The 20,305-nt window shown below is 39.8% G+C and overlaps 1 protein-coding gene across 5 annotated transcripts in view; it reads right to left on the reverse strand.

The window, feature by feature from the left end:
* The window catches only part of LOC111837952 (amyloid beta precursor like protein 2), a 42,632-nt gene extending 39,567 nt beyond the window's left edge, over positions 1-3,065 (reverse strand). For 2 of the 5 annotated variants that reach the window (XM_023800442.2, XM_023800439.2), the window contains exon 1: positions 2,755-3,065. In XM_023800442.2, coding sequence (XP_023656210.1) covers positions 2,755-2,826 — 72 coding nt within the window. In that variant the 5' untranslated portion in view covers positions 2,827-3,065. The remainder of the gene's footprint in view (positions 1-2,754) is intronic. The other 3 variants (XM_023800440.2, XM_023800437.2, XM_023800438.2) reach the window with 2 other exon arrangements.
* Positions 3,066-20,305: the final 17,240 nt, after the last annotated feature.

The raw sequence follows: 20,305 nt of genomic DNA on the forward strand, positions 1-20,305 counted from the left end.
AAAGTAGAAAACTAAAAAGGCAAGTGAAATATTACTACAGTTTAGTATGGAACCAAGAATATATTTAATAAAATCCAAAAAAAAAAAAACTGCACGACAAATTCATCACAGCATTCAGCGAAGTTCTGTTTATTTCAAGGTTTGGGAAAATCACCAGGCCCAAACACATGACCTCACTCATGTTAAGAGAAATCACTGATATTTCAGTAAAAGGGAAGTAACCCAGAACCATTTCTCCTTGTCATCATTATCTACTGCAGATAAACATTTCTTAAGAAGTGGTTAAGGAGACTATGAAAACAACCCAATCTCAAATCTTGGAGGAAAAAACACAGTTAATGCTACAGTTAGGAGGAAAAAACATGGGGGAAAAGTTTATCAGTCAAGCAGTACTTACGGTTATAGCTTGATATTGCAAGACTACAATGACTAATGTCTACAATAAGCCACTGAGAGCCATTTAATGCCTTTTTACTGATGGGTTGAGTGTTGAAGTGTTTGTCAAAATTCATGAAATTCAAGTAAAATTAAGCCTTAAATCAATAAAACATTTTGTGGCACACTTGTAATATGACATTCAACCACATAGCTACTAAATAAGTTCAGGTTAATACATTTGCCTTCATTTATGCATATACCAATTCTGAATAAGGCTGAACTGAATGCATGTGAAAATATTTTTAAACCCTGTTTAAAAGTACTTCTCCCATAGTGAAAATCCCAGTCTCATCTTTAGCTAGAAATACTACAATCAAATCAAATTCCAATTTTAAGCACATATTTCTAACATGGTTCTTAAATATCTGTTTTGTGAGCAAGAATTAGAACAAAAACCTTTGACACTGTTACATTATGCATTAACTAATTTAACAATGTATTTAAAATTACTACACATTACAGATTCAAGGTAAAGTTTAAGCCTTGGAGGCAAGTCAAGCATAAATGGGGTTATTAAGAATTTAAATAAAATTTTGTTTTACGAAACACTAAAAGTATTATATGATTTGATTATGCTGAATGTGTTCAATTGAACTTTTCTTATGATCTAAAATGCATAGCGGGTAAAGTATGGGGAGCTCTGAAAGCTGTAAACAAAAAAAAAAACATTTAAAAGAACAGCATCAAATCAAAGAATATAAGAATATCTCTCCTTTGCTGGAAGATCATAATGAGACCCGTGATTTTAACAGCTGAGCAATTCTCACCCCCCCCCCCCCACCCCCCAAAAAAAGGGTGCAGTTAACACTTGCATACTTGGCACATAAGCCTGCAAGATTAAATTCAAATTCTAGGAAGAAAAATGTCAGTCACCATCACAGAGAAATAGCCGCAGTATGCCACCAGATTAGGACAATAAAATTTGGCTAGTCGAAGGGCTGGCTTCATTCCAAGCTGGGATTTTGACGGTCATTATAACTGGATACAATTAAACTGATGCTGCACTATACTGATCAGCACTGATATTTACCCCAGGGTATCCCATACTTCTTACCTGGCTTCTTCCTTTCTATAAACAGACACACATTTTAATAAAGAAGTTAAAGTAAATGATCTTAACTTAGAGCTAATGCATACCCGCCAATCAGCCCTCTCAGACTGTTAAGAAATGGTTGACCATTATAGCTCAAAGTAACGTACCTTGTAGTATTTTGATGCCCTCAATGATTCATTGATTTCGGTTTACTGGAACAGATGTGGTACCAGATCTTTATCCGTGACCAAAAAGCAGCAATAAAACGAGCCCAGGTCCGTGCATGTTAACCCGTCCCCCCACCCAACATAATGAGATGCGCTTATGCGTGGGACACCCCCAGATTACAAATACAAATCTGGGGAGACCGCTTTGTCAGTACTCTTTAACCCACCTAAATATTAAAGGACCGGTCGTTTTATATGAATGAATTCAGTAATCTATTGTTTAAAAAAAATGAGATAAGTCACGCATATACATATACTTAAAGCAGGATGAAAATACTTGACGAAAAACAAAATATGCGACGGTTCTGTGTGTCTTCGTGGGACAATATTACGGACTAATGTATTACATACTGCTATAACCATTTCAGTGACGTATTTTATGGCAATAATATAACAACTACAAAGGAACACATTACAATGGCCATCAAGCTATTATAAGCAATAAGGCGCCGGATCCGCCGTCTTCCATTTGATCTCTGCGGCGGGGTTGTTAATTATATTACCGCAATACAGTGTCGGCCCACCCGGCACATTGCATACGACGTTTGTAAGTAACAAACACAGATTGATATGTCATCCAATTCTCTTCTTCGATGGGTATTATTCGGTCTAAGTAAAACAATGTACATTATGCACAACTGGCTGAGGACATGCAAAAACCTTTGCAAAACGCGTTTATCAAAGCCCGACTAGTCAAGGGATTATTGCCTATTTAAAGCCTCGCACGCCCGACAGACACCATGACACCAACAACACAGACTACTAATCAGCAGTTAATTTTTAGCCACCATTTAGACTATACCTTTTCCATAAGTGCATGTATTTTGCATACAAATAAATGCTAAAAAAGTGACCTTCGAAGCACATTGGCGGGTTTCTTATTAGTCAATCACGCAGGTGAACATCATAACCTTACGATATAATGAATCTCATAGTGGATTCTTTCTATATGGTCCCTACATCCTATTTTAAACGAAGGCAAGCGGGCTGCGCAAAACGCGCACAGACAATGTTTTAAAAGCAGACGTTAATAAATCAAAGCGACGACATGCTTACCTCAATGTAGCCCGCTAAAGCTGGAACGGCGATGCCCAAAATTAGGACAGATATCACTGAGAGGGAATGCATCGTTCAAAGCCGACCGAAAGCTACGAAACGAAACGGTCAGTCCCCGCGATTTGTCGAAAAAATTGAAGCTCCGTGGGGGGAAACTGTATCAAGGTTTTATTCGGATAAGACAACTGCACGTAAGCCTGGTTACTCTGAACTGAGGGACGCACTATTTACTCCTCGCCTCCTTCTCCTCCTCCTCCTAATCTAAGCCTATTCGTTGCGCCGCTGGTCGTCTCGTCAAAGCCTGACCGGAAATTACGTAATATCAGTACCTCTCAAAAGTCACGCCCGAGGAGTACAATGGAAGCCACGCCCAACCTTGCGCATTACGTGTAGGGCCGCGTTTAAGGACTGACCTTGGATCTGTTTCAGATTTCGTGTGATATACTCTGCTGCTGCGTTATCTGGTTCTGGATCTGTGCATTATAACGTAACTTACCTATGGAGCATAATGAAGCATTTGAGCGATTGTTAATTTCCCTCGTATGCTTCATTGTCATTACCTAATAATTTTTTTTAACAACCTGTAAACACGGTTATATAAGAATATTGCTTTGTGGATTTGGAAAAAACTGGTAGGCTTTCAAATATTTTGTTTATGTTACGTCTAGATAAACACCACGAACAAAATGTCATTCCCTTTCCCCTTCTGCTTAATTCTCTTTCATAATAACCAAATTTTGAGTTCTGTATTAAACATCCCTCTCACAACTGTCTTTCATCTTAATTATTTTGACAGTTTTGTCCCCATAGCTTGAAAAAGCCTCTTGCATAACCACATTTTTTAATCATCTGGGAATTTCCCCCAGATGTTCATGACCTGTAGTCTGGGCTGCGCTGAGTGTAGCTATACAAAATGCATTCTCATGCTTCCTCTTACTAGTGAGAGGCTCATAGATTTTGTTGCAGCAGTCATTTAGAGCAGAAATCTTTATTCAACATCTGTGTTTTAATGTGATTCACGTCCCAAGGAATTAATATGAAGAACAGTGCAAGAAAGTTGACATTTTACATAAAAATAAGAACTGGAACTTCTGGGGTGAGGTTTAAAGAATGTAAAGGCGATTCACGTCCCAAGGAATTCATCGAAAGTGCAGTGTAACGAAGTTGACATTTTACATAAAATTATGTAGGCCTACTGGAACGTTTGGGATGAGTCTGGGATCAGGAGGAGGAGTAGGCAAGGAGTAAATATAGTGCATCCCTCAGTTCAGCCTAAATAATAAAAAAATAATAGAATTAAAAATCTTGGGCATGCATGTTGATGAAATTAATAATGATCCCAGCAGACAGGACATGCTGTGGATGTGGCATTTTCTGTACCCACTCCTCACTGTAACAATAACTGAGAATTCACACATGAATGAGATCTCTTTTTAAAAGAACAAATACAGTTAGCCTACTGCAAAATTGAAACTGGTTGTTTTCAATTAAGATTGAAGACATATCCTTACAGGTACAAAGTGTAACAGTACACCGGGGCTTTTGGAAAAACTATTGAATGACGGTGATCACTCAAAAAATATGGGAAAAGATGGCAACTTGATATGATGTGGAAGCAGGATTTCATGGTGAAAAATTGATGAAAAATGCAACAGACCGGATCTGAAAAGAGAGACTGGGTAAAAATTATACATCAAGTGGTATCCAAGAGCCAAAGAGAGAATCACTTCATCCTATTAGTGACTAAATAGTGAAAGTGACCTACTAAAACTATAAAGCAGGGCCAGGCAACCACATCCAGAAAGGGCCATTGTGTTTATGGCTTTTCGCTGCAACTCCTTAATTAGATTACTAATTAGAGGGTTTCCTGACATCTGGGTTTAAACAGCTGGAAAAAGGTTATCCTAAAAACTTGCTTGCACACTAACCCTTTGAAGATAAGACTGTTCACCCCTGGTATAAGGCATCTTGAAAAGTACTTTGTGTCTAATTGATGTCAATAATTCATGATATATATAGATACAAACACACACACACACACACACACACATTTTATTGTCCCCACAAGGAAATTTCACTTGGACTCCGCAAAGCTGGACCTACCAGCTGGACAAAGGACAACAGACAAATAAATAAATGAGACAGAATGTTACTGTTATTAGCAAATAACATTCCAATGTGCTCCTTGAACGTAATATGTTGGATCGTGCTCATCCACTAGGAAGGAAAATCACTAGAAAAAAAGGGCCAAGACTGATCAAGATGACTGTAAACTGCAGAGACGACATATAGACAAACGCATGTAGTTGACAGCTGTGAAGCAGTGGGCAGGGACGGATGGGACTTCATACACGGGAAACGTGGCTCCCAGTTGGGAATAGTCACGGCACCACGCTCTACGCCATTGTACCAGTCATAGTCGCCCACAGGCACACAGACAGAAATAGATGGCATTACAGATATAGCAGCAATCTTTTCAACACGCTGTTCATTACTGTCGTGGCTCGGAGGAAACAAGTGGATGTCAACTGAGGAGTCATCAGGACTCCCACTCACTGTTTAATTGAATTCATATCTTTCATATCTCTTTCTTTGAGTTATTTCAGAGATAACCAAGAAAGACAGAAACAATTTTGCTATTCTGATTCCAACATTGGTGCTATGGTGCCTTAGCGGGTAGCCCTACGGCCTAACGCCTCCAGGTTCGTGGGTTTGGATCACACTCCTTGTGTGGAGTTTGTGTGATATCCCTCTGTGGGGGTTTCTTCTGGGAATTCTCCCCAGCAGTCCGAAAAATGCAGCAAGGTGAACTGGTCTGCCTACGTTTCGCACAGTGAGTGAGTGTCTGCCTTGCAGACCAAGAGACCATTGCCTTGCAATGGTTGAGCATCCTACCCAGGGTGTCCCTTGCCTTGTGCTGCCTGAGTCAGGGTGCAGACTTACTGTATTGGATCAGTTACAGAAAATGGACAAATAATTTCTATACTGGAACAAAGAAAGTTAATCAAAATGCTAGGAAATGTATGTTTTTGTGTTAGCCTACCAGAAGTACTTTATAAAAAGTAATGAATAATAGTATGCATAAATTCACATCCAGAAACTGCAGAAGTAATTCAAAAGGACACTTAATTGCTGCATTCTCAGTGGGGTGGTGTAGTTTGTCGATCTGCAGCACAGCCATTAATAATTCAGTCCACATTTTTGATTGGAGGCCCGTTTGGGGTAAAACGTCATATTGGGAGTGTTGCTATTGTGGAAGTTGAAGGTGTCTGCTAAGGAGAGAATTGGCAGCCTGTGATCATGAATTATTGACATCATTTAGGCACAAAGTACTTTTCGAAATGTGGGACTTTATGAAGAACAGAAATGCAGAATGGACTTGGCCCAGTGGCATGATGGGCTCTGCATTGCACTGCATTCAGGATGTGCCGCATTCAGGATGTGTCACAGAAACACATCCACAGAATGAAAACCAGCAAAACCAGAGCTGACTCTGAGCAACTTCTTGAATAATCTGCCCCACTAATCTACAATCAAGGAACATGTTAATGATATTCTTCCTTTAGCTGAATAGTTCTAAGAGGCCATATATTGCCTAGGTAAAGCAAAATTTAAAAAGAGAAACCTGGTGGTTTAATTTGCCTACTGTACACACACTTGCATGGAATATGATCGAGTGCTACAGAAAAATACAAAGACACAAAAAGATACAAAAGATATAACATTTAATTCAAAGTGTCTTTCAGATAAACACATGTAAAGTAATTGCAGATAAAGTAAAACTTGGAATCATTAATGGAGGACAAACTGTTGCTTTGTAATCTTGGTACCCTTTTTGGCTAATACACTAATGAGGCCTGTTACAACCAGAGAGAAAGGCATTAATTAAAGCTTTGTGACATAATGGGGCCGAACGGGGTAGCACAGGAGAAGGTTCACAAAAAAGGCTTTTTAAAAGTAATTTAAAATTTATAGTACAGCAAGATCCTACTTACAAAACGTCAGAGAATAACTGCGTAAAGATCGATTGGTCACATACAGAAAACAAACACTTCCTGTCGATCTGATTCAATTCAATTAAAAGTTTTCTTTATTTCATAATTACAGTGATTGAAAACTAGTTCCGATTCTGGATAAAAAATGCTCAGTATAATTTAAATTTAGTTAGTAGGCTATTCTCTATCATAAATGATACATAAAACTATGCATAAACAGAACTGCAACAAACACATCCCTTTTGGCACACAATTATATTTAGTATTGCCCAGGAAGAATAATTGTGGGTTTATGCCAGTGTTTCACAACCCGGTCCTTGGGGACCCGCAGACAGTCCATGTTTTTGCTCCCACCCAGCTCCCTGCCAGACAGTCCATGTTTTTGCTCCCTCTCAGCTTCCTGCCAGACAGTCCATGTTTTTAGGGAGCTGGAAGGAAGCAAAAACATGGACTGTCTGCGGGTTCAGGAGTACTGAGTTGAGAAACACTAGTCTATACATGACATGAAAAGAAGGCTTTTCATCAGGTGTGGTAGGGTAAGGCTGAGGCATATTGCTGATTGATAGCAATGACTCACAGCGGAACATAACCCTGCTGTGGAGACACAATTGTGTTAGTCAGTCAACCTAGTATTTGCTGGCTAGTTCTTGTCTGGGCTCTGTTCCTGGTCCTCTGGGCTATAAAATGTTCATAAAACCCTAGAACTATATTTTTCTGTGGTCTGTTTTCCCCAGTAAAAAGCAGCTACTTATTAAAAATTCTCTGTACTCTTTTTCTAACACTAGATAGAGCTCAAAAGATTACACGCTACCGTCATCTACATTACACAACGGACTGATGTAACTTCAGAGCTTGGTAAGAAAATATCTTACAGCTCTTGTTACAAGAGAAAAAACTATTTTTGAAACAGTATAAAGGTATACTTCCAGCTGAGAAAAACAGCATTTACCAGCATGCCTTCCAAGCCGGTCTATGCTGGTTTGGTGCTGGCGTAGCTGCTGTTCACCAGCACCAAAACACAACATATACTGGTATAACCAGGATGTATTATGTTGGTCATGCTGGTAACCAGCTATGCAGGTCTGTGCTGGTTTTTTCCCAGTGTCAGCTTCAAGCCATACTCCAGATAGGTAGGACTTGGGGCTTGGCTCACCCATATAACAAGACGTCAGTCTCTCCTATCCCACTACACCATAAGAAATTAATCGCTGTTAACTTCCTATTAATTTATTGCCAACATTAGCATCCATCTCATAAATTTTACACACTATATTTCAGATAGTCAGTGAGGAAGACGGTCACCTCTTCCAAATGGAGCTCCTTGTGAACAAACATCCAAAATAAGCCAGAAAAAAGAATAAAACAAATTCCAGATTTATTTCAAAATCTGTATGCACATACATCAAACAGACTGCACCAATGGGGTCAACTGCCTTGTGAATAGTGGAGATAGTGAGAGCAATGTTTAACTGTGATAACATGATTATATGCTGACTTAACTGTTACACTGCACAGACCCAAAGAAATCCCAGAATTTAAGTTCAAATTCCATCAATAGGCTATTAAATGAGATTTACCCATATCAAAAATAAAGAAGTCAATTTTTTTGATAGTTGATATATTTTTTACACATTTCTTAATAGGTTTTACATTTATCTATTTAAATTTAAATTCATTAAATTTTCCCTAAATGTATAAATATATTAGTATAACAAGCTGACAGATTTGGATATCACATGGGGTCTGTTCCTTTAACTGACATTATTAAAAGATGATTTTCTTTTGCAATTCCTTTCATTCTCATTCATCTTGCTCTCTGTCTAAAAAAAGCACATTTTGTTAATTCATTACACATTTCATTAGGCTTAGCTCAGTTTCTTTTCAGACTGTATTCTTCCTCCATGGAGATATTCCTTTTCTTGAATGACTCAAGATAATGAGAATAGTGATACTTTACTCATCGCCATGGGGAAATTGTCTTTTTTTCCTAACCCATCCTGTTCTCCATGAGACACACTGACAGGTGCAAACAAACCTTGGGTTTAGAATTCAGACCTTTGTGCCCATGAAGTAACTGGGATTAAGGACTTTGCTCAAATGCTCAACTTTTTATAGGATTATCTCAACAAATATTTCTTCAGCCAAGCATATTTAAGTAAAAGTTAAAATGAAGACGGTTTAAAAGTGAGGCATGGTTGGAGTCTGAGTTGGAGTCTATGCCACGGCTCTGTGTGTGGGGTGTGTATGTTCTCCCTGTGCTGTTGTGGAGTTTCCTCCTGGTTCTCTGGTTTCCCTCCAAAGTCCAAAAACATGCTGAGGTTAATAGGTGTTACCAAAAGTGAGTATGTGACCCGTGACGGGTTGGTGCCCCATCCTGGGTTGTTCCCTGCCGTGTGCCTGTAGTTTCCAGGATAGGCTCAGGACCCCCCAGGACCCTGCACAGATCAAATGGGTACAAAAAATGGATGATTCAAAAGCTTTTGTTAATTTTACAGCTGTGCCTTTATTAGATTATACAATTGTATGCAGTGTTATCAATTTATAACTAGAAAATGGGTCAATGTTTTGGGTTGCACTTTTTAATATGGCAGACTACATCAAATAATAATTTCAAGGGCAATTTCTTATTACTTTATGGTTCTTTACTATATGGTTATAAAGATTTCACAGAAAATATATGATTACATAATAAAAGAATTAAATAATTGCTCTATTCTCTCTGAACAGCCCAAGGGGGAATTCCAGGGTCATTAGGTACCTGGACAGTGAAACAAACAGTCTATATATTTGTTTCCTTTACAAATTTGATGAAAAAAAGATAAAAATGAATGGGTTAGTCTATTCTGATTTATAATGATGTTCATAAAGATTTTACATAATGAAAACTTTTCTTTCATACTTTTAAAAAATAAATATAACCCACCCACTAATCTTAACACTTTTTATACCTTTAAATATGTGAAGGATTATTAAATCACTGAAAATATACTATTGTCTACATAACTGTATTATTGTGATACAACTGAAGAATGTGTTTTCTGGGGAAAAGACAGCCTTGCATATTACATAGAACTATTTGCTTTTTTATTTAAATCTAACAGCCCCAACATTATATAAATCAGTCCCCTGGGGGCTGAATTTAATTTCCATTAAATAAAATAAATGTTAAATGCACTGTAGAATGCCATGTCTTGAGTGGATAATAAATATCTGGAAACGTATAGTAAAATACGACTTGGTTTCTAATACTAAAGTGATGATGTGTTGATGTACACAGACTTACTCAGCCAAAAGTAAATGAATGTCATGCCAGTCGCTAATGGCTAATCACAAAATGAAGACATTCATTATAACTACACTGTTCACCGACATCTTGGTGAAAACCCAATTTTGCCGTCAATGAGTTTGTCACTGTGTTTTCATCCTCTGTTTTTTTTTCTTTTCTTTTTCAAAGCCCAAAGTTAGCAGCTTCTTTCCCAGGCATGTTTCTGTACGGAATGTCTCCAGACACCTTCTCTGATGTCTGCTCCTGATCCTTCATGTCTGTAATCCTTCAGATGGCAACACATTTTGCATTTAGAGGGTGATTTTTATAATTAAGAGAATTGTAGACTCCAGCAGTGATGCTGCCATTCTAAAAACTGTCTTAATTCACACTCATTTTGTAAAGGTTCCATTTAAAAGCCATTCAATATATTGCTGACTTTACACCATTTGAGCCATTGATTAATATCTTATATCACAAAACTGTGATATGGGAACAGCAGTCTGAAATAAAAAAATTATCATCACAGTTTGACTTTGAATTTCAGTTGCTATTTTCTCAGTTTGGGTTCTGATCTGCAATGTTTGTATGAGAATAACTGCAGCCACGACAGAAGCCAGAGTCACGTGACATGGAGATTAGGCAACAAATAACAGGTTTATTGGGGACATTTTTTCCCTTTTCTTTTTAGTGTTTTTGGGGCTTGACAGAATGAACACGACACAGAAAGATAGCATGAAAACAAAGCACCTGTTTTGGTAGGCAAGACAGAATGAAAAAAAAACTTCGGGTGTCTAGAAGATAAAAAGGAACACAACATTTCAAACTGTCATCGGGAGCCTGGTTGAATTTATGGAATGTACTAATTTAAACAGCAAGTCAAACAGCAAGGAACAGGTGGAATAAATTAACTGAAATGAACCAGGTCATCTGAGTCCCCTTCCAAGGATGGGCGTAGCCCCTCCCATATTGTCACTATAGATCACTGTTCAATGTACATGAGATATGCAGCTGCTGCACGCTCTGTCTCAGTTATAAAAATCCCTAACAAAATACCTTGTGTGCAGGCTGTACCCCCTCCCCAGATAAACCCCCAGAGTAATATTTGCACAGAATAAAGTAATATGAACGGTCCTTGGATCACATTAGAAGATGGAGCAATTGAGAAAATAAGCCACAGCATATTACCATTTAACTGAATAAGATCAATTCGAGTCATATCAATTTGTAGAAGTGTTCAAATTCTCAAAATGTGCCACAGAATTATATTCCCTTTTAAAAGACTACAGATATTTGATACACATAATACACACACAGAGGTTTAAATATGATACATACAGATGGATATGAGTATTTAATGACAATTACCTTTCATTTTGGCCATCAAACTATGGCGTACTGCACCTTCAAAAACTAATATTATATGGTTATTGTGAAATATAACAGGAGAGCATGTTGCAAATCAGTAAGAGGAGATGCAAGCAGTTTTAAGCAGTGATGCTGTCAGCAAATTTTTAAATATAGTTAGTAACCAAGCAGCAAGCCTGCCGTGTAATTATGTGTTAAGAAGTCATAAGCAAAGAATCGTAATACTGTCTTTGACAGTTAATGGTCCACATTCCCTCACTACATTCAACCAAAGAATTCAAATCACCTGAATGCACTGTAGTGAATATCACTGCTAATTGTCTATATACAGTTTTAGGTGTCTTCTGTCTATTATATGTGTTTTAATAGTTAGGATGTCAGTGTACTGAATGCATGCAGTGCCCAAGGTGACCAAGGGATAAAGGGAGGAATGGAGATATACCCAAGAAGGTTTTAGAATCTTTGCACTCATCTTGCATTAATAAACATACATACAAATACATTTAATTAATTATAAGAGAACCCACCTTTTTCCATGATTGAATTTGTCCAAACTGAATTCCGTGCCATGTTTAATGCACTCCCGATCCCTACTACTTATCGTGAGGAAGTACCTGGTAGTTCAGAGGTGGGTAATTCAGGTCCAGAGAGTAAAAGTCCAGACCAAGATTTTGTTTCAACCAATCAGTTAACCCACCTCTGGTTATTTTTGCAAAAGCATTCTGCTCTTATAGACAAATCTTGCCTAACCCTGTTTTGCACATCGCTCTGCCATGGGTGGGCATCCATTGCGGGGCGTCATCGTCACACATGTACTGCTTGGGTCTTAATTAAAATCACTCCGCAGCACCGTCTGCTTCATGTCAGTGTTTGTAGTTTTGATTTGCCATCTGCTTGTTTCGTTTAGTCTTTTAGCTCTGCGTCCTGGTTCTTCTTTACTCCAAGTCCCCCCAACCACCCTTATAGGCCAGCGGTGACATGGGTAACATTACATGAGTATGGATCAGAAGATTCTTGGTTCGATTCCTGGTTGTGGGCTGGTGTATGTCCGAATGGCCGCCCATTTGAATCCTGCCCTCGGCAAAATAGTGACATCTCTGCTGGGCCCTTCAGAAAGGCCCTACACCCCCTGAAATGCCTGAGGGGTCACAGATAAATGGCCTGACCCTGTGCTCTGACCCGAAGCTTCACTCTTACGTGGGTGTGTCTCTCAGAAGGACAAGATGGGATATGTGACAACTAAAAATGAAAAGTCCAATATACTAGTGCAAATGGCAAATAAAGCATTGTCATGTCACCATTCACCCTTGACTCATCCTGCACATCTCTCTCCAGACCCTGCCACCCAGTCAGCTCCATCCCAGCAGGTGTTTGTCTCACCTGCCCCATCCAGAAGCAATGATGATCTGGCAGAAAGCCTGGTAGTACAGATGGAACATTTTGAGTCTGTGCCCTATCTGATTTTGTGACAATGAGACCAGGCGCCTACTGTATATCACGAAGCAGGATTTCTTGCTTAGCCAGATAACTTATTAGATTTAAGGTAGTCTGGGCTAAATGTCAGTGAACGAAAACTCAGTCCATTCAAACTGGGCTCCCTTAAATCCCCATTTTAGGCAAATTCAGAGTTCACTCCGTGACGGTCCCCCTGCTTTAATTGTGCCCTCTGCTGTCTGGTAGGGGCTCCCCACTGAACAGGGGGTGGGTGGTCCGGGGGTGGGGCATTACTACACAATCTGGATTCAACTGCATCTCAGTCCAGATACTTCACCAGCTTAGCACCCCTGATTAACGGGGACCCTCTTTGTGCACAATGAACTGAATACTGTTGATGATTATTAGTAACATACACGTTATATTTGTGCTTTTTTTTTTGCCAAAATTAGGGGTGGCATTTGGTGTTACCAAAATGTGTGGGTGTACCTTGTGATTGGCTGGCACCCCATCCTAGGTTGTGGATAGGATAGGATAGGCTCTGTACCCCCCGTGACCCTTAATGGGATAAGTAGTTACAGAAGATGGACGGATGATTTTGCCAAAATCAATAAAGGATGAACAATTAATGAACATAATATATCTCAACATTCTACAAAACACTATCTTAAATTTCAAAGCAGAATTAAAGAGTCCCACATATTTACTTGCTGCCATTGTCTGTCTAATACTTATTAAGAGTGTTGGCTAATTTAATTAAATTGTTATTCAGCTTTTCTCTCTTTTCATGGTGTAGCAGTCTGTCAGTGATCTCTGCTAGTGGATCTGTACATTATTTAAGTTAACTGCCCTTGTAGTTTCAGTGGTTAATATTTGAAATGCATGTTCAAATATTATTGCATGTCTTCAAAAATTTATAAAAATTTCATACCAGTCCTAGTAGCTTTGAAGTCATACATTCATACTTTCAGCAATCAGTGAGCCAATTTTGCTGCAGCCTTACTGGAATCCATATAGGACACATCCGATTTCCTTACTGCAACAGCTATGAATATCTGAACATACCGGCTATCCTGAGACCAGTGCTGCTAGCACGTTCCCCAGCTTTCGGTCCATCCAGCTGAGACCCCTTACCTGAGTGTGAGGTTATGGAGTGAGGAATGACCACACAGCAGAACAGCAGGGATGTTATTAAACAAACATGACCGAGGGACGAGAACCCTTTAGTAAAAACTGGATGAAAAATCCTAAAAAACGCAAGGCTCACAATGCACACAAGCTGAAGACAGTGAAGCAGACCTCCCAGCTCACCCAGATGTCCTCCAGCTAGTCTAGCTAACGCGGGCCAGCTGGCTTTCATTGTTCATGTGCTGTATTAAATATAGGCCCAAGAATGATGAGAACCTGGGCCTCTCCCTGCCCGTTCATCTGCCTCCTGCCAGCCCACAACTTTGATTTAATTTCTCGCAGCTTCAATCTAACTTTTCTACTGAAACTCTCAAATAAATCTTCTCCAGCTCTTCCTGTGGTCACTGTATTCTGTTACCACATTAGAAACTTTGTATGACAAGTTAGGACCAGAACAGGAGTCTCAGAATGGGTGAAATCGCTTTGGTGTTTCTTGAAAGATCAAAGACATAATCCAAAAAAAGATATTTAAGTACTAAATATATATACAATAAAGCTACTACTACTACTACTATATGTTGCAGTACAATAAGCTACAAAAACATTTACAGACAGTTCAAGTATTCCAGACTTATAAAACATACAAGTCCAATCAGTACCAACATAATAATAAAACTTAATTCAAAATCACATATTATTCTTCATTTTTATAACGATTATTTTTTATATTTACATTACACAACCTTAACCGTGTTAAGAATGTATCCAATGTTTTAAAACACAAGTTCCTTGTCATATACATTTAACAACATTGAATCTTGCCAAGTGGTAGACGACGTGTTTATGCTTCTTTGTAACACATATGGGATGTGTGCTGGCACTCAGAAGGTTGCCTGTTCGAGTCCCGTGAATGCCAGAAGTGTTTCTCCTCTATTGGGTCCTTGAGCAAGGCCCTTAACCTGCAATTGCTTTGTTCTGGGTATGACATTAATCTACATCCAGCCCTATAAGGAGGTCCTCCAACTTACAGGGAAATTTGGGGGTTGGTGGCAGGATTGGCACTGCAGCCACTGGAAAAAACCTGAAACTGTTCCATTCCATTTGGACTAGTGTGGTGCTGAGGTATCGTCCACAGTGCGGCTGTGCTCAGGTTCTTATCCCTGAGGTGCCTCACTGTGTGGTGGGTGCAGCAACGCTCTGTCATCAGCCTGTGCACCTTACCTCTTTCCTCTTTTTTACAAACATGCATTGCAGTTTCTAACTTATTTTAAGGTATTGCCATTTTTCCACATCTTTTGTGATGTCAAATATGTGGGAAGCAGTTCTTTGCTTTTTGTCGTTCTCCCTCTGTAGCTCATAAAAGCCATCTGGGAATCAGAGATTGACGTCACGGTTCACACTGCACGCTCCGCACTGCACGCTCCGCACTGCACGCTCCGTTTATCAACCATGTTGGCTAATGCAAGGAAACACGGTCATCGCTCGCTCCTTCTCTCAGGCCAGTTCTCCTGCCCGCTGGTTGATGGTTAACACTCACAATTGACACTGCCGGCCCATTCGAACCTGTGAACTGGACCTGGTGCTATGGTCCAACTTGAAGGTGCTTATAAGTAGCCAGCTTTTGAATTACAGTAGCTGATGTTACAGCTTCCTAATCTGTCTCAGCCATGGATAATAGACTGCTGCCTTTATTACCTTTGAAGGGCAGAAACATTTCTTGCAATTTACTTTTTTACTTCAAATGGTCCTGCAGAGAAATGGAGACCAATCTGACAAGAACAGCCCTGGAAACCAGCATTTTCCAGAAAACCTTCACAGAAAGTCTGTTAAAACCTGCGTTTTTATCTCATATTTCATCATTTCTACTGAGCCATAATAAACACATACATAGGCTTCAAGTCTGTGCAAGAAATCTTTGTTTTTCATCTAAAACACATTAGAATTGTTTAATAAGTTATCAGCAATTTCATTTTTGCATGTTATCTTTGCCATATTCTCATATTTCTACCGGTAAAAACATAAAAAGCACGACTGACTTTGGTTGGAAGACACTGGCTTTATAAAGTCACATAAGTATGAACTTCAGTTGCATACGGGACCGTTCTTCTTATTGAGGAACGTGGGGATTTTCCAGCTAACAGCGAGGACACGTACTTCTCGAATGACCCGTATAGGTTAATTGAGGTGAAATGTACTCATGCGTCTGTTGCCAAAATTTACACTTAAACTCAATGGCTCAAATCTGTCAGTTTCAGTGCCGGAGATAAATGGGGCTGCTTACATGCCTGCAGAGTCACTTACGATGCCATGAAATTCAGATGAAGTTACTAAGATCACGCCTTTCACGTCTCTTCGGAACAAAATGAAGGTGAAACTTTTAACAAGTGATTAATTTGTTCCTCAAGATGGTGTAAGAGCTATTATTCACATAACTGAACACAATCCTCTATGTGAAATACCATGGAAGAATAATGCATGAAAGCATCATCTTCCAATCACGTATCCAGTATAGTGATAAATGATATTCCCTTATGATAAAATACTAGTCTGAGTGGCTAAAAGATGCTAAGGCATAGTGACATAGGAAATTTAATTATGTTATCTTGTATTTGGGTATTGATTCTGGTTTTTGTGCTTTTGTTCTTTGTTCTGAGTTGTGTGTTTGTCTTGCTTCACCTTTGTTCCCAGTATCTCCTGTGTAGGCCTAGTCCCTAGTGTTTGGTTAATTGTCAATAACCCGCACCTGTTCCTTGTTTAACCCGCATTGCTTGTGTATATATGTGCCTGCCCTTGCTCTGTTCTTCTATTGGTCATTGTTAGTGCTGAATGTTTGTTCCAATTTGTGGTTCACTAGTGTTTGTTGTGAGGTAACCCCAGCTGATAGATTGAGGTTACTATTTTCCCCAGCATTTCGCAGCTTTTGGTTTAGTTCTTGCTCATTCCTCTTGTTTCGACCCCCTCATGGTCCTTTGGTTTACAGTGTAGCGTATGTTTATCAACAAAGTCCCCTTGCCAGTCCGTCACAGGGAACGAAGCAGGGCTATATCGAAGACGGGATGCCAGGCGATCACAGGGAATGAAGCAGGGGACACCGACGATGGGATGCCAGTCTGTCACCGGGCAGGGCTATACCCAGGACGGGATGCCAGTCCATCACAGGACACACACAAAGCCCCCACCAAGGAGGTGCTTGGTAACAATGCTGCACACTGCTCTGCAGGTTAAAGGAGTCCCTCTGTGACTTACGTGGGAGAAGCAGAGCCCCTAGAATTCATAAAAAGTAGTTTGTCGTTTTAGCATAAACTATAAAATAGGTTTGTGTAAGGTTTGTCTTCAAGTTAAATTTTTGTAAAGCATCGACCAAGTTTTTAACCCCACCTTGAAGACACTCATCATTTTGCTATTATGCTATGGACTTTTCGATTGAGAATGGAGGTGACAATGTGGTGTTACAGCTCTACCTTAGCCTGTGGACACCTCCACATCCGCTTTGGTCAGAGAGGATCACAATTCTGCTCATCCTGAGGGCCTACAGGCTAAATTCTGTACTGTGTGGAATTTGATACATTTACCTGTAATCCAGCAACAACAATTGTCTCACTGATTCTGATAGCTGATCATGTTGCAATGGAATTTCTCCAAAAGTAAAGAGAGAAAGTTCTGAGAGCTGTAAGGTTTAAAATGAACATTAGCTTAGATCAGTCCTGGGCAATTATCTTCTGTGAAGAGCGAAATCTGAGCTTCACTAGGTCAGCAGGGGTCATTTTTTAATGACTACCGTATGTCCTATGAAAGCTACAGAATTTTACTTTTCCCCCTTTTTGAAAATACATGCAGAATCAATAAAACCAGTGCATTTTTCATGTTTAACCTAAGTTATATATTTCATATTAATTCAAGGAACGATGTGGGCAAAAATCTGTTCATCTTCATAAGCTAGAACATAAAATTTTGCTCTTTTTATAAATGATTTTATTTGATTGATCGGCCGGGCCAGTAAAAATGGCTCCACGAGCAGGATTTGCCCAGATCAGGTGTCGATGGTGATGTCACTCTGTGTCACAGTCAGCTGTGTGAGACACACCTGTTTGCATTGGAGAGGCAGGAAAATGAGATACCATTCTAAATCATTTCTTACGAAATATGTGCCGTGTGATTAACTCTAAAATAAGTGAATCATGCTTATTTCTTCCTTTACTTATCAAATGAGTGTTTAATTACAATAAATGTTCATTCCAGGAAGAGCCTGGATGAATAGAAACACAAACCTTACCTTAGATTTGCGTGTTTATAACACATAATAGATTCTCTAACAGGATCACGCCCATGCATTACTTTACAGTACTTACTGTACACACCCAGCAAGTCAACAGAGGTTCCCAGGGTTGCCAACTTTGGACAGCTGACTGGAGTGACATTCTTACTGAGTCTGCACAGGCATGAACACGCATTTACATGTAAGAGTTTTATTACCTTGTAAATAGTCTGTAGGGCAGGGGTGCTCAATCCTGCTCCTAGACAGCTTCCACCCTGCAGAGCTTAGGTACTGATACAGATAATCAGGCCCTTGAGTTATATCTCAGTATGAGAACCAGCTTAACTTCAACATAGCTGGCTCTAATACTGAGACATAACTCAAGGGCCTGATTATCTGTATCAGGTGTGTTAAATTAGGGCTGCATGTAAACTATGCATGATGGTAGCTCTACAGGAACAGGGCTGGGCTTCCCTGCAAACTACCCCAGCGCTTTCGATGTAGTTAATTTTAGCTTTATAATGGAATGATATAGATTTGCCGTAAGATGTCTTGCTGGAGCGTGAGGATCCGAAAGGGAGAGTGTCACGGCAGACGCGTGAGAGCTGGCAACACTGGGTTCCCGTAGCATTTCCACATCTTCTAGCTGGACTGAGTAGCCCAGAAGCCTGGTTCCTCTACTGACCTGTTAGTTCTGCCCCGTATACATAGGGAGTCGCCTGCCGGGCCATTTAACGGACGGTGAACTTCAGCTCCCTCCCATAATACCTCCAAAAGCTGCTTCATGGGCAGCATCCCCCACACGGAGTCGATCTAACCACCACTTCATCTGCATAGCCTCGGGCACCTCTGTTCACAGCAGCTGTCAGACTCAGCACAGTGCTTCATATAGATTTCCTAGACACTGGGTGTTTCTCAATACAAGAACGCAAAAATCATACTTGTGGTCTTAGCAAGACCGGTCTTGCCACCTTATCCCCCGAGAACGAACTTGGGGAGAAATGAATCATGGGATTGGCCTCGTTTGGCGAGGATGCAATCCTCGATATTTGGGGTGGAGTGATGTATCCTCGATATTCGGGGCGGAGCAAGAACGACATCCGGGGTACTTCTGTTCCTGAGTATTGGAACTAGTCTTCGGTAATGGAAGACGATGTAAAACACGAGAACACAAGTATGGTCAATATTGAGAAACACCCACTATTTCTCTGATGACTAAACTGCAATTTTGCATGAAGGGTTGAGGACAATGAAATTTGAGGGATTAAAACATCAGATATGAGGAAGCTACTGCTAATCCTAGCAACTCGACGTCCAGTCCAAAAGGCACAGCACCTTCAAGTAGGCACTACCAAAGTCAGAGGGCAGTGTTAAGTTTGCTGAGACACAACGCCATCTCAAGGAACTCAAGGAAATGAGATAGAGGTGGCTATACTTTCATAAATCTTAACTGCCCTCAGCCAGATGATTATATATTTTAACTTGTTTGTCAAACTCCCAAGACATAAGAAACAGTATTTTGCCACGGTGCTGCACCCTGGTTGCCAGTATGACGAAGCAGGATTTCTTAGCCGGATATTCAGTAAATGAATAAGTCCGTCCAAACAGCTAAGCGTGAAATCCTGCTTCGTGATACAGCCCCGGGAATTCCTGAAAGCATTCATGTTAAAGCAAAACGTAAAAGAATATTGTTTGCGACAAACCCCGAAATCACTGATGATAAAATGCCACGAGAGACAACGGCGATGTTGTTATAGTGCTCTCTAACGTAATGTTAATTACAAAATTAAAAACAACACAGATCGGTGAAATTTGTACCCAAAATGCAACGTTGCGTTTTTTATTTTTATTTTACACCAGGCTCTATACCAAGGTGCTGCCTCTAACTGCGACGTCAAAACTGTGCTACAGACTTTATGCTTGTATCATTGCTCCCTCTAGTGGCAATCTTGTGCCACACCGCAACCTACAGATGATGATGATTGATTGATAGATAGATAGATAGATAGACAGACAGACGGATAGATAGATAGATATACACATACAAATGCATACACAGTATTTAATAATTTGTATGAATTAATGGAAAAGTACTATAAACAATTA

The sequence above is a fragment of the Paramormyrops kingsleyae genome, chromosome 18 (genome assembly GCF_048594095.1).
Source record: "Paramormyrops kingsleyae isolate MSU_618 chromosome 18, PKINGS_0.4, whole genome shotgun sequence".
Lineage (NCBI taxonomy): Eukaryota > Metazoa > Chordata > Actinopteri > Osteoglossiformes > Mormyridae > Paramormyrops > Paramormyrops kingsleyae.